Below are 14,530 nucleotides of genomic sequence, written 5' to 3' on the forward strand. Positions count from 1 at the left end.
TTTGACTGAGGCAATGCCCATTCAGTGATGAAGGTTAGGTAAGAAATGAGGCAAAGAGTGACTTCTTTTACCTAGTCAAAAAAAAGAGACACCAAAAAACCCCAAAACAAACAAACAAAATCAATCTGGAAGGGTAAGACCCTCTTGTCAGAACAGAAATAACTACTATTTACACTCACTCTGAGCAATCCGATCCCAAACAATGACCCAGTGTGGCTTGTGACCTATTGTTGGTCCAACAGTGAGAGGCAGAGTGATTTAGGTTTAAGGCATGGTCCTTAAAAAAGAAATCTAGCCCATATACCCCAAGATATCTTTCAAGGATTTAGCATCAAAGATGAGAATTTATATTCCTTTGGGCAGAACACCCGCTTTTACCCATTCTCCAAACAGCTTCAAAATTGATTTTCTTAAGGCATAGATCTGATTGACCCTTATCATTGCCTTGCTGAAGAAGCTTGTTGGTTCCTTCTCCATCTCTAGAAGAAAACACACAACCCTCTTTTTGCCTTTTAAAGGCCTTTTATGATGACTTCAGCTTATTATTTTCTCAATTCCTCTGCCTCACTCTACATTCCATTCTACATTCCAGCTAATGTGTCCCTCTTCCATGCCTTTATCCAGGCTATCTCTCATGTTTTGATGTTCTCTCTCCTCACCATAGCTTCAGAGAATCCCTAGTTTCTTTAAAAAACACACTTCCCATAGGAGCCCTTTCTTGGAGGGCCTAGTTGTTGGTGATATTCCTCCAGCCCCTTGGAATTTCTTTCTGTAGATGGAATCATAGATGTGGGGTGTGTGTGTGTGTGTGTGTGTGTGTGTGTGTGTGTGTGTACGCGCATGTGTGTACATACACGTGAGTGTCTGTATATGTTGCTTCATCTTTGCCACAATCAGTGTTATGATCTTAAATCTGCACTAACATTTTTGGAACAACTCATAGCTGCTTAGGACATGATAGAAATCTCTGAGGCAGTTTTTTTTTCTTTTGCATTAGATTTCTTTGGTTAACATATTGCATAACAATTTGAAAATAAGAATGAACTATTTTTACTTTGTTCTCATTATTGAATATTACTGCTAAAGATTTAATAGATGAATTAATCTGTAATTTCATTGCTGTAAAGAACTCTCAGTATTATAGCAAATATGTATCAGAGGCAGTACTTGAACTCAGGATTTCATGATTCTAAAATCAGCTTTTTAGCCATAGCACCACAGCTACACCCCCCTCCCCAAATAGATATTTTAATAGACTTCCTTTTTTTACATGTTGATTTCCACAAGTAGAATATAGAAATTTAGAGAAAATTCCTAAAGGACAGAGATCATTTCATTTTTGACTTTGAATTCCCCAGGGTAAGCATGGTGCCCTGAACATGGTGGATATTCACTGTTTGTTGAAATCAATTAAAATATTACTCTTCTGGACCAAATAGTGTATACTTGGCTTAGGCCCAAAGAACATGCCCATCTTGGGCTGAAGAAAATGACTGAGAGAATCTGTTTCTAAATAGTAGCAATGATACCACACCATACCACACCCCTAATCAGCAAGAAATAGAGAATCATCATAGCACAAGGAAAGGAACACTGACTCTGGATTCAGAGAATAAGGTCAAGTGCAGTATCTAACTTTGCTACCTTGGGCAATTAACTTACCTCCCTGGGATTCAGTTTACTCCCCTATAAAGTGAGGGGAAGTGTGTAGAATTAATGGTTTCTGAGGCCCTTTCCAGCTCTATGTTCCTATAAAATCTTTTCTACTAAAGGTGAACCCCATGCAACAAAGGCTTGATTTACTTAAAGGTTAATTTCATGTTTGCTGCTGTCTCTGCCTATCCAAACCAGATATGTCTGGTTCAGGCAGGATTTATATTAAAATGATGAGTGTGATTCAGTGAAGAAGTTAAGGGATGGTTGTGGTGGGTGTAAGTCCCAAATGGTAAAATATGTATGTGCATGTGAGTATATATACACGTGTGTGTATATATATATATATATAATAAGTGTATATGTGCATATAAATATATAAGTGATATATAAACGTATTTATATAAATATGTTATACATAAATATTTATATAAATTCATAAGAATTTATATAATAAATTTATAATTTACATGATATAATTTATAATACATTTATATATAAAAATATAAAATATACCATATATTCAAATGGGGATTAACATGCACATACATACCAATGCCTCTGCCTGCGTATAAGTACGTGAGAGAAAGAGAGAGAGATACACACACACTAGCTTCCATATCCTGAACAATGGTTTATTTGAAAGTTAGTTTGATGAAATGGAAATTAAATAAAGTCACTAGGCGAATGTCAAGATCCAAGTGAAGAAAAATATGTGCTAACTGTAATGTGGTTGCAAGTGAGCATTGAGGTTGTCTTTCTAGTAAAAATGTAAGCTTTGAAGTATAATTTCACTCCAGGGAGAAGGATCTGAGATGTGGAAGTATATTATTTTAGGATCAGCATCTGCTGCAGTGTACAGGAATGTTATATTTACTGGAAAGAAATAAAACATTGTATTGGGAGAGGAATATGTCACTTGTAACTAAATAATTTTCCTTTTAAATGATGTTCATTCAGTACTTATGATACACGTGAGATCCCAGCATGTCTTTTTCCATGTTACCTCCAAATATCCTTAAGAGCATACCCAAACAACCTTCTCACCAATCCACAAAAATGTTCTTAGCATCATCTTAGTATAAATTAATTCCAGTGCCCACCTCCCTATTATTTAGACTGCATGTAAACTTATAAAACAGTACTGAAGAGTTTACCATTTATTCTAAAAATACTAATAGCAGAAAATATACACCGAGAGATACAGTAATAGCAATTTATGACACCCATCTTAATGCAGGCAGGAAGGGCCTCTACCTTCAAATGACCAAGTGTATGTTGTTGTCATTCAGTTGTTTCAGTGTGTCCAATCCTTTTTGACCCTGTATGAGGTTTTCTTGGCAAAGATACTGGAGTGCTTTGCCATTTCCTTCTCCAGTTCATTTCATAGATGAGGAAATTCACACAGCTATTAGGTATCTGAGACTGAATTTGAACTCAGGTCTTCCTGACTCCAGGTCCTATTCTCTGTACTGCACCACCTAGCTACCCATGGCATATGTTACCTAAACTCAGTCATCCAAAATTATCCAGGCTACCTTAAGAAAAGCAGAAGAAATAAAACCATGCCCATGTAAGAGCTAATTTTCTTATCTTTTTCTGACTTTCAAAGTCATTTGAATAAACTTCCTAGAGCCATGATGTCTTAAAAACTCTTTTAAGCTTATCACAAGACTGAGGATAAGTTGTGACCTGCACTGTTAATTGTTTACTTTTGAGGGACACATAATTTCAGTGGATTTGAAATGGCTCCAGTTAATTCTCTGAAGCTGGCCAGGGTTGATTTTTGTCAAGTAGAAGACTGAATTTTCTCTTAGAATTAACTAGGAATTTGGTGCCATAAAGTTCCAATGTGCTATGTCAAATTTGACAGACACAACACTACTAAGACTCTTTCTACCTTTCCTCTTGCAAGCAATGTCTCATTCAAATTCGTCTTCCTCAACTCATAACCCACAATTGAGATTTCTTGCTTAACCTTCTCTTCACTGACAATCTATTTATATGGGAAAGAATATGGTAAAACAAAGCAACAAATGTGTGTGGTTTCCCTTTCATCCTATATAGGAGTTCTTAACAAAGAGACTGAAGAAGTTTCATTTGCAGCCATCGATGTGAAAAAATCCATCTTTCAATAACTGATGTGATTTGTCCTCATTTGTTAATATTTTTAAGGCATCAAGAAGGCTTGTGTTCAAATCTGAACTCAGAGACTTATTCATCCTTCATACTTGTCCAGTACAGTGTGTTTGACCGTGACTGGTTAGTCCAATATGAGCTTGGAAGGTTCTGCCACAGCTCAGGCACAAATAGTTTGTTGGAACATTTGGATGGAGATGTCTCTAAATTTGGGCATCTCAGATTTCCTTTGTGCTACTGTGATTCTGTTTTGCTCATAAAGCCCACAACTTCTCTGATGAGGGCACATCATTCTGGATGGTCCCCTGCCAGCATCTCCAATGTCTCATAATCAGTACTAAAACTAGCTGTGTGAACTTAAGAAATTCACTTAAGCTCTGTCTGCCACAGTTTCCTCATCTGTAAAAATGGGCATGATTACAGCACTTACTCCTAGGCTGTTGTGAGGATAAAATGAACAACGTTGCTTGAACACCTTAAAGTTCTGTTCAGCGCTTCTTAAACTGTGGGTTGCAACCCCATATGGGTTTGCAAAAAATTTGACAACAGTGAAAGGTTTCATTAATTAATTGAAAATTAATTTTAAAATTAATAAATTAATTAAAAATCAAATGCATAATGAATCCAAGGTGTTTCTGGCAGTGCTTTCTCGTGTTGTACCATGCAACTTCACTGCAGCCTTGATTCTGAACACAAAGCATGCATCCTTTGCATTTAGCGTGCATTTGGGCCACATAGTGCTGCCAGACTACAAAACTGCTGAACTACAAGTGGAAAAAGTTTAAGAAGCCTGCCCTATATAATGCTAATTGTTATTATCATTATAGCCTCTGCTATTTATGGCATGCTTACTCCCATTATATATACATACTATATTCATCTATATTTCACGGATAGTATTTTGAATTCTGGTACTATGTGTTTATTTTAGCCATGTTCTAAAGTCAGAGTTGACTTTCTAGTAAAAGTACACATCAAATTACTTCTTTTTAGAATCTTGTTTTAGACAAGATAGGATTCTTCCATTTTTCTGCCAGTATTTGGCATATAGCCAGTTGTTGAACTGTTTCCTGTGAATGCAACGTCTTATTGCAAGCCTTCAACTTTGCTGAAAAGATTTAAATATAGTCATATAATGATGTTATATGTTTTCTCTGGTATAAAAATCACATTTCCTTTACTCAATTCCTTTCAAAAGTGATATACCCTCACAAGGAAAAGCTAAATAGGCGTTGTTATTTTTTTTAATGTACCTGTCTCCCCTCTATATGGTATGAATCATTTCATGGCATTTCCCATTACTTAACTACCTGCTCGTCATTTTCATCATCTTGACTTTCAGTGATGAGATTTCTTTCCTTATTTTTGTTTCAGCTGTACTGACAATAATAGGTTCTCTCAATTGAAATTTTATTACTTGTGGCACTCACATAATGTGAGGTCGTATTTACTGTTGAAATCAAAAGGATAAATAGCTAGCTTGTGGACAGTGAAATAGTAATTGCAGTTCAAGATTGATTTATATGTTATTTGAAGCAAATGTGTTATCTAACTGAAACCAAACATCATCCAACCTTAAGGGGAAGCAAGAAGAAAAATATGCATGAACCTAAATGTCTCTGAAAAGCAAAAATATCTGATTCAAAATATTTGTGGTATTTTATTGATCATTATGAATTGCATTTGGGCTATTTCTGGAGAAGGACATTTCCTTTTAACTCCTTAAAATAGTGATTAAAGGTGAGCATAAAAATCTTCATTCTCACATTCTAACATCAAATTTCCTGTTGTGAAGCCTTGGAATCTCACTCACTTTCAGTTGTTATAAGACAAAAAAAAAACTACCATTTTCACAAAAATGAGAAACACTGGATTCATTATGCTGGCCAGAGTCATGATAATGAGACAAGGATTAATTTGGGTTGATAAATAACAATACTTTAATTTTTTTGAGATATTTTATTCTTAAAGGTATTTTTTCTTATTATTAAGTGCAATTATTTAATGTAAAATGCTAACAAGACCAAAAGAGAACAATATAGGTATTGTGCAAATAAATTACGTGGAGAGAAAAATGAAAGTAGAAAAATATTTTATAAAATAATTGGCTATATTAAGGTGTCAGAGATAATGGCTTTGCTTTACAAAAGGTTGGATGTTGTTTAAGAGATAATGGGATAACAAACTAATCTGAATTCAATCAGATGAAATGTTGCACTTCAGTAAGGTTAACTTGTCCACCTTGTGGTTCCTAGTACTATACTAACATTTCGTTTTGACTCTTTTCTTTAAGAACATTCATTCTTTGCAGATTATAACATAGACCAGTGTGAATATATCTAATTGCTATATTCTGTTACCTGATGGCTTATATCTTTTTTAAAGTAATATATCTCTATTATAAGGATTTTATTATAATCACTTAGCATCATTTAATGAACTATAACACCACTTTTTTAGTCTTTAACTGAATGAAGCAATTTTTAATAAAGCTTTTGGCAAGGATATTGTTAATTTTAACCAAAGTGCACTTTCAGTTCTAAGTCTGCAGGGCATAGTTAAACCTGACACACTGGATGACACATTAAAAATGCATCGGTAAAACCTCAAAGTGCTTTAATTTAAGGAAAGGTGGAGGAACAAATTAACACATTTTTAAGTGTCTCACATATTCACTCAGACATAATGAAGAAAAAAATTGTCATTATTTAACAATTATCAACTGCTCTCTTACGAGACCTTGTATTCTGGGAGTAAATAGGTGATTTGAAAAATGTCAAAAAAAAAAAAAAAAAGAAATCCAGCTTGTTCATTGCATCCTTAACTAGTGACACAGAATTACTTATCTTTGGTCTTTTGTGATCAGAGAGGAAAAAGCTCAAATGTATTCAGATTTTAAAGAAGTTTAAAATTCTAAATAAAAATTATTTTGGCACCTCATTTGTAACCTGAAATCCAAGATAACAGGAAAAGCTATAGGGATGAGCCACAACTAAGACTCCAGATAATATAAATTGTATGAACGTTGTTTTAATTGACAATTTGTAAAATGCCACTGAATGTATTAGATTTCTACCATAAATAGACGAAGTTTGATAATGGTTTCTCAAACTACAATAAAGTAGAAAATTTATTTAAAATATGTTATTTATGTTTAATGTTGAAGGTACTTAATTCTTCCCACATAAAACACTCTGATTAAAATTTGTATTTATTATTTTTCATTTTGATCTAAATAATATTTCCCATAGTACAAAACATCACACATTTTTGTCTATTAGGAGTTATAACGGAGGGAGGGGCAAGTTTTTCCATAAAAATCGCTATTCTTATTTCACTGTTTTTGCTGAATTTTTTAAATGTTGTAGACTCTTGTGGGAACAGATCTGGATGACTTTGCACAAAGTGAAAGGACAAAAGTATCGTCTTCAGCAGTGGCTGGATTACATGGTGTCTTTGTGCCCAGTTAAAGATGTTTAATTGTGTGGTCGCTGATTTGCCTTTCGCAAGGTCGTCATGCATTATTCTGCATGCTGGCCTTATTAACATTGAGGAGGAGGCCTCTCCAACATAACAAGAGGCAACCTAGACTGACTTAAAAAAGAAAAAAGAAGTCGTGCCATCTACCAGAGTAAGGGAGGCAAACATGAATTCTGTTTCATAGGTTGCATTGTCCTCTCATTCAAAAATGAGTGATTGTGAAGTTGCAGTGAGTGCATTTGCAGGGAGGAGAGGTGATGGTGAGAGTAGGTTAAATTCTCTGGAATGAAAAAATTCTTGCTTTCATAGACTATCCACTTCTCATTGTCTCATCAGCAATAAAAAATGAAAATGACTTAAGGTGAATTTGGTAGAAAAATAAAAGGTCAACCAAGTAGTGCTGAGGATAACTGCATGCTGGCTCCTCTGGGGAATGAAGACTGTCCCTTTTCAGTAATATTTAAAAGGATAAGTCAGGCTTTTGGAGGGGGTAATTTTTGCATTAAGTGTATGAAAAGGTAAATCATATTCAAGAAACTGGAAGAATTTGAAGTGGATAGATTTTTATTATTCATCTCAGTTATCTCTGTTTAAGTAGATGGTACCTTCATCTAACGTGGGAGAAGTCATTAAGGGCTAGAACTGAAGAAGTGAACTCCAGCAAATTCAAGCTGACTATACATATTTTTGGCCAGTTCCTTTATCTTATCTTGTGTTGATAGAGGGCATTTGTGCTTCTGAAAAAGACACTCCCGCAGACATGAATTGTTTCTTATATTTCAACAGTATTGAAAAGATAGGAATTTCAAATGCCACTTGGAATAGGGTTAGAAATTTAGCCCATGGACTGGGCTAAATATTTTAATGTGCTCAAGATGTTAGAATTGTATTTAAATAGTTATAAAAAATATTTTTTCAAGAATCTGAATCCTACTCCAATTTGTTCCTAATACAAATATAATGACTAGTTTATTTACAACATATGTATGCTGATTATGATTTTATGTGTTTTGTACACAGAAAACAGCTTTAAGTTCATAAACACTTAGAAATAATAGCCTTTGCTCATATTTTTCTACTGCTGATAAATTTATATAATTAAGGGAATTATACTAATAATTATTGGTGACTTTTTTAAAAGTATCTTATGATTGTCAGAGTGCTATATATATACATATATGCTTATTCATTTGTTTGAAATACTTTTGTTGCTTATTGGGTTCATAGAAAGGTAGGAGAGAAGTAGGGAAGATGTAATTACATAAGGATCCTCAGGACCCTTTTTGATCTTTGAAAAATAATTATTGCTAATTAGCTTGTTGTGCTTCATTTTGAGAGTTTATTTGGTTTGAGATGAGGTTTGGGTTGTAGAGGCTAGAAGGAATCAAATGGATTTTTAAAAATAGATATCATTACATTTTGAGAATTAACATAAAAAAGACCAGAGAAAAAGTACTGGCATCCTCATCCCATCAGCTTCAGTAAGTGTATTCATCAGGTGTTGGCATGGGGAGATTTTGTTTGCTTTGTCTTTCTGCTATTTTTACTTTTCAATTTTAGCATAGACATGCTTAAACTAGTGTTTTCAATAAAAAACTTTTTTTCTTGATTGGACTTTAAAAGTAACTTTTAAAATCCACATTTATGATTTTAAAAGACATTACCCTGAAATGCATAGGTAGATGATTCTGTTTTCCTCTATTTTGTAATGAAATCAATAGTTAAAAGTATTATCATGATGCCAGGTGTTTGGGGGACATCTTGAGAAAAACTAAATAAAAGAAACCTTTGACAGCCCCACTATGAATTTTACACTTATACAGGGCAAGGCATGCCATAGCATTTCACAGGGAAAAGTAGTTTTATTTGAAGAAAAGACATAAATTTATGTGAGAACGTCAGCTACAAAATGACACAAGAATTGTAGCTAATGAAGAAAGATAGAAATAATTAAACACACCAGGTAAATTATGGCCTAAGGACTTAGTAGGTCTAAACATGGCTGAATTTTTTCTTGCCTTTAGACCTAACCAAATTCAAATATTAAATTTTAAGCATTAAAGAAAAATCTCTAGGATTCTCATTTTATCTGCTCTATTTTGTACCTCCTAGAAGCAGGGAGGGAAATGTAATTATGCAGATATCCTCTGAATTAATATGAGAAATTAGATGATTTGTCTTTAGAATTGAGGGAGAGAGAGAAGAAATTCATTCTTGAACAGTTGCCACTTACTTATATTTAACCTGCAAGGAAATTTGACAGATTTTAAGTCTTTTTTTAAAAAAAAAGCTGACTTAATTACTATCTTGAATCACTACTTTAAATGGAAATTATAAGCCCAAGATCCTCTCTTGTCTTGTCTTAACAAATTCATTATCAAAAGAAACATTGATTCTTGGAAATTTACCATTTTTATCATGGAGCTTCATTTGAATTTTTTAACAAAGATTTAAATTTTCAAAACATAATTTGCACATAGTATATTTTAAAACATTTTTATTGTGACTTGAATACCAAATAATATGAGTTCAAATACAAAGCAGAACAGAAAAAGATTGCCTATGAAGTTGTACATCTATATTCAAAAGTTTGCTTTTCTTTTTAAGTTTATAAGCTTTAATAGTTTGAAACTACACTAAGACTTTTGGAGGACACCCTATATAATAAAAGCATCATGTTATTTTCAACGCTGCCTTACTTGTCTGTTTTCCTTGATGTATATTTTTGTCCTCTTCTATATATTTCTAATGCTTCAATGATCCTCATGGCTTTATCTGTTCTTTATTCTTTTTAGATTTTTATTTATTTTTAATTTATGGAATAAAATAAGCATTTCCATAATACTGTACAACATAATATAACAAAAATATAATTAAACAGTGCATCTATTACGTACTACTTGCTGTTCCTTTTAAATATATAATGAAATTATGTAAATTTCTCTATTTTCTTTTTTCCCCTTCCCCTGACCTAGAGATGGCTACCATTAAATCCAAATATGTGTGTGTGTGTGTGTGTGTGTGTGTGTATAATACATACGTAAAATCATTCTCTACATGTTTCTGTTGATCAGTTCTTTCTCAATCTTTATTTCCTTTCCTTAAAGCATACCCCCAAAATAAAAGAAAAATAAACCTCATTGTATCATATCTGCATAGTCAAACAAAGCAGATCTCCAGTTGGTCTTATCTAAGAATATATGACTCATTTTTCACCTTCAATTCATCACCTCTTAGTCAAGAGGTAGGTAGTATATTTCACCATCAATCCTTTGGAATCATGGTTGATCATTCCATTCATCAGAGTTAAGTTTTCCAAAATTCTTTTTCTTTACATTTATTTACCTTAGTTTATTCAACCATACCCGATTAATGGGTAACCCCTTCTTAGTTTCCAAATCTTTGCCATTGCAAAAGGAGGTGCTATAAATACTTTCATACATACTGATCTTTTTATCTCTCTTTGGTATCTTTGGGGTATAGGCCTAGCAGTGGCATTGCCGGATCTAAAGGTATGAAGAATTTAGTGACTTTTTGGAGTACAGTTCCAAACTCCTTTTCAAAATAACTAGATGAATTCTAAACTGCATATATAGTATGTTAATTTGTGCTGTTTCTTTATCATGTTTCTTTTGTGTGTGTGATTTTTGCCAATTTAATGGATGTGAGGTGAAACTTTGGAATTCTTTAATGTGCATTTCTCTAATTTAATTACTAATGATTTGGAGCACTTTTCATAGGGCTGTTAATGCTTTAGATTTCTCTTCAGAACACACCATTCATATCTTTTCCCCATTTATCTATTAGGCAATAGCTCTTGTTCATATATTTGAATTGGTTCCTTATTTATCTTGGATAGTGTACATTTATCAACACTTTATATATTTTAATAAAGAAATGGAGAATAGAAATATTAATAATGCACACTAAAATAAAAGGATATATGGTGTATTTTTTTAACTAAAAATTCCAATGAGAACCATTAGAATTTACTTTCAGTAGTCTGTCACAAGAAGGTAGTATTCTTTAAGTCAGAAAACACACCTTAGTGTGTTACCATTTAAGGAGAAATAGGAAGCTGTATTGTGGTTCTAAGATGAGGGCAACCTTTAGGAATAAAGATTTTCCAAATAAACTCAACAGTATTCACATTCAAATTATCAACAATGTTCAAATTCGAAAGTGTTTCGTTAAACAAGTTTTTTCAAAAGCTCCACTTTACCTCTCTAACGGAAGACTGCTGAGTACTATCAAAGAAATGAGTTACATCATACTTACTCAGAATTTCAAATGATCTGAGATTTCATTTGGGCTGGTACTCTGCACCTGCACAAAAGGAATCCGCCCATGGCTTGGTAGCACATAGTGCAGATTCTCTGGCCAAAGTATCCACCAATAAGTCGTACCCCTTCTGGTGATAAGTGTCTTCATACTCTAGTCAAGAAGACAGACATCCCTGAGCCTATCCCTACTTGAAGACCTATCAATTTGGTAAGGCCTGTTAGAATTTATACTTTTACTTGCACTCTGCAGAGATGTCAAATGCACCACCTGCGAAACTCTTGAGTGAGTGTCCCACAGGGATCCATTTCTATTTGAGCTTGACGCTACTGGCATAGACTTGAAGAACTTAGCCATTTTAGTATTATGAAGAACTACTGAAGTTCGACTCAAGTACAAGGGATGACTTAGATAACTAACTATGCATCAAGCAATAAGCATTTTAAGTGCTTTTTATGAGCCTCGTATTTTGCTTAATTCTGGGGATACAAAGATACAAAAGAGCAAAAAAAAAAAAAACACTACTCTCAAAGAGCGTACATTCTAAGAGGTATTTTCTGAAAATGAAGTCTTCTTCTCTGGGGAAGTATGGCAATGGGCATTCCACTTTACTGAACACTATGTCAGTAAATTAAATAAAAAATCTATTGGATCAGTTTTACATGCACACACACACACACACACACACACATACATACATGCACTTACCTTTTTAATGTTGTTGGCATTTCCTGACCTGATTTTTGATGGGACATTCAGATTTTTAACTTTCATCTTAAGAATGATAACCATAATCACAGACTCTTGCACCAGCCTATGACTCATTATCACCATCCTATGTCTAATTCCTTACAATAAGGTTGTAATTAATTAAATGTTTCCTTTAGCACTGAGAGAAAGCCCTTATATGAGAGAATATGAGAGATGATTTGGAGAGTAATATTTAAATTCTATAAATTACTGAATTTTTCTGACATCTGAGCTTACTTTAGAACAGTAAAGAATTTTTTCAATGTTTCTTTTAATGAATTGTTTCCAGTGTCAGACTTAATATGACTGCATTAGTTTGACCACAAATGGTCTCTCCTGGGCATCAGTTTTAACACTGTAGTGGGATAGGTCTGAATGTTAACAAGGAGGCAAGCCCTATTTTACTTCCACAATATCAGCATATTTTCTTGATGAAACCATACAAACTTCTGAATACTATCTCCTCAGTGAAAAAAAAAGAAAAATTTTATCACTTTAAAAGTTTATGGAAGTGTTGCAGAAGGGTAAGACGCCATATGTTATATGCTCTGGAGGCCTATAATTTTGAATCTTTTTTTTTTTAAAAAAAAGGAGTTTTATTGTACCTGAAAAACAAATTGTTTTGAATGTTATTAATAATTCAACTATTTATAATGCAAGTGATAGAGATTAAGAGATTTATTGAAGAGTCCCCAAGAATGAAATGGTAAATGGATGATATCCAAGTAAGTTTTTTAAAAAAAACTCATCTCTGAACCTCAGTGTCACTGACGAGAAAAACTTAGTCTGTTTCAGGAGAGATGCAAAGAGCATTCAGAACACTTGCAGAAAGCATAGGTTTTTTTGGTTTGGGTTTTGGTTTTTTGGGTTTTTTTTGTTAACATATTCCTGAAACATACTCAGAGTTTAGCTAAATATTTGTTTGTTTCTAGGAACTCTCAGAAAATGAAGTGCTTGGATCGTATTTCTCAGTGAAGTCTTTCTGGTGGAGGGTAATGTTTGAATGTTATATCGCTGCTCTTGATTCTTTGTTTTGGCCTAGAAAACTTGACTGTTTCAACACAAACTGGCAAAGATGCTGTTTCATGTTCTTGATTGACCCTCATTTTGAATACTAAGTCATTTATGGCACCTAAATTTAATGCCCTTTTAATTTCCTCATTCCTAAAGACTAAAACACTATATTACTTCTAAAACTCATTGCCTTGAACTGAATTCTTTGAAGAAGGAATATTGTCACAAATTCAGAACTGATGAAGGATTTTGGTTCCTTCTGGTAACCTATTCCATTACATCTAGTTTAATATGAGATCTTTGGACAGTAATAACATGATCTGATATAGAGGGGCCATTACGGTTCCATCTTTCTGCTGCTCAAAAAATGGGCTTTGGGTGCATTTTTACTGCCATGACATGGATATTTTACTTAAAGTTTTAGAGCTCACCCTTATTTGAAAATGTCTTTACTTAGTCCACAGAAATTTTAGGCCAGTTATGCATTATTTGAAACATTTTGCACAGTCCATATTTCTTTATTTTAAAAATGTCTCATTAAATTAAAAAAAAACCTATAGCATGCTTTGTATTTAAGGAAAGAAAAGAAAAATGAGACCTCTATGCATGAATTTTTCAAAATAAGAGATTTCACTTCAACACTATTTACTTTTTTCTGAGCCCCATCATCCAACTTTCCTCACTATAATTCTACATTTTGCTCTGTCCTGATTACTAATTTCCTCCCTCTACGAGCTTTCTTCTTTCTTTGAAATTTACATATGGGACACCATTTCATAGTGTTAGAAATCGTGGTGGAAATACTGATATTTTCTTGGGGTTTTTTGGTCCTCAAAGAGCATTCAGATCCTTTAAATTGTAATTCTGTACTATAAAAACTGTGTTGGACCTAATCTCTTTAGAGTTTCTAAATTATAGAGGGATTATAGATTTAGATTTGAAAGGAACTTTAAAGGCCAAATTCTAAATTCTAAAGAGATTAGGCCCAACACAGCTCTTGTACTATAGAATGTCAGTGATCTGGCAGAGCTGTGAGCTGACTGGTATAAAAGTGAAGGTCCCTCCTCCTCAGAAGTAAATGAGACTATGGGATTTGTTCCCCTTCCTGGCTGAACTCTTGTTTAGACTTTCAGTGACCATAGATAACTTGAGGATTAGGATCTTATTTTTTTCATCATTTCATTGAAGGTTTCTTGATAAGTGACCTCTGGTA

General features: G+C 33.5%; 1 protein-coding gene across 7 annotated transcripts in view; it reads left to right on the plus strand.

The window, feature by feature from the left end:
• Positions 1 to 14,530, plus strand: part of MCTP1 (multiple C2 and transmembrane domain containing 1) — a 725,942-nt gene that overhangs the window by 426,028 nt on the left and 285,384 nt on the right. For 4 of the 7 annotated variants that reach the window (XM_072606122.1, XM_072606125.1, XM_072606124.1 and 1 more), the window contains exon 7: positions 13,236 to 13,295. The exons of the other annotated variants lie outside the window; for them this stretch is intronic. In XM_072606122.1, coding sequence (XP_072462223.1) covers positions 13,236 to 13,295 — 60 coding nt within the window. The remainder of the gene's footprint in view (positions 1 to 13,235; positions 13,296 to 14,530) is intronic. 7 annotated transcript variants of the gene reach the window in all.

This window comes from Notamacropus eugenii, chromosome 4 (genome assembly GCF_028372415.1).
Source record: "Notamacropus eugenii isolate mMacEug1 chromosome 4, mMacEug1.pri_v2, whole genome shotgun sequence".
NCBI lineage: Eukaryota > Metazoa > Chordata > Mammalia > Diprotodontia > Macropodidae > Notamacropus > Notamacropus eugenii.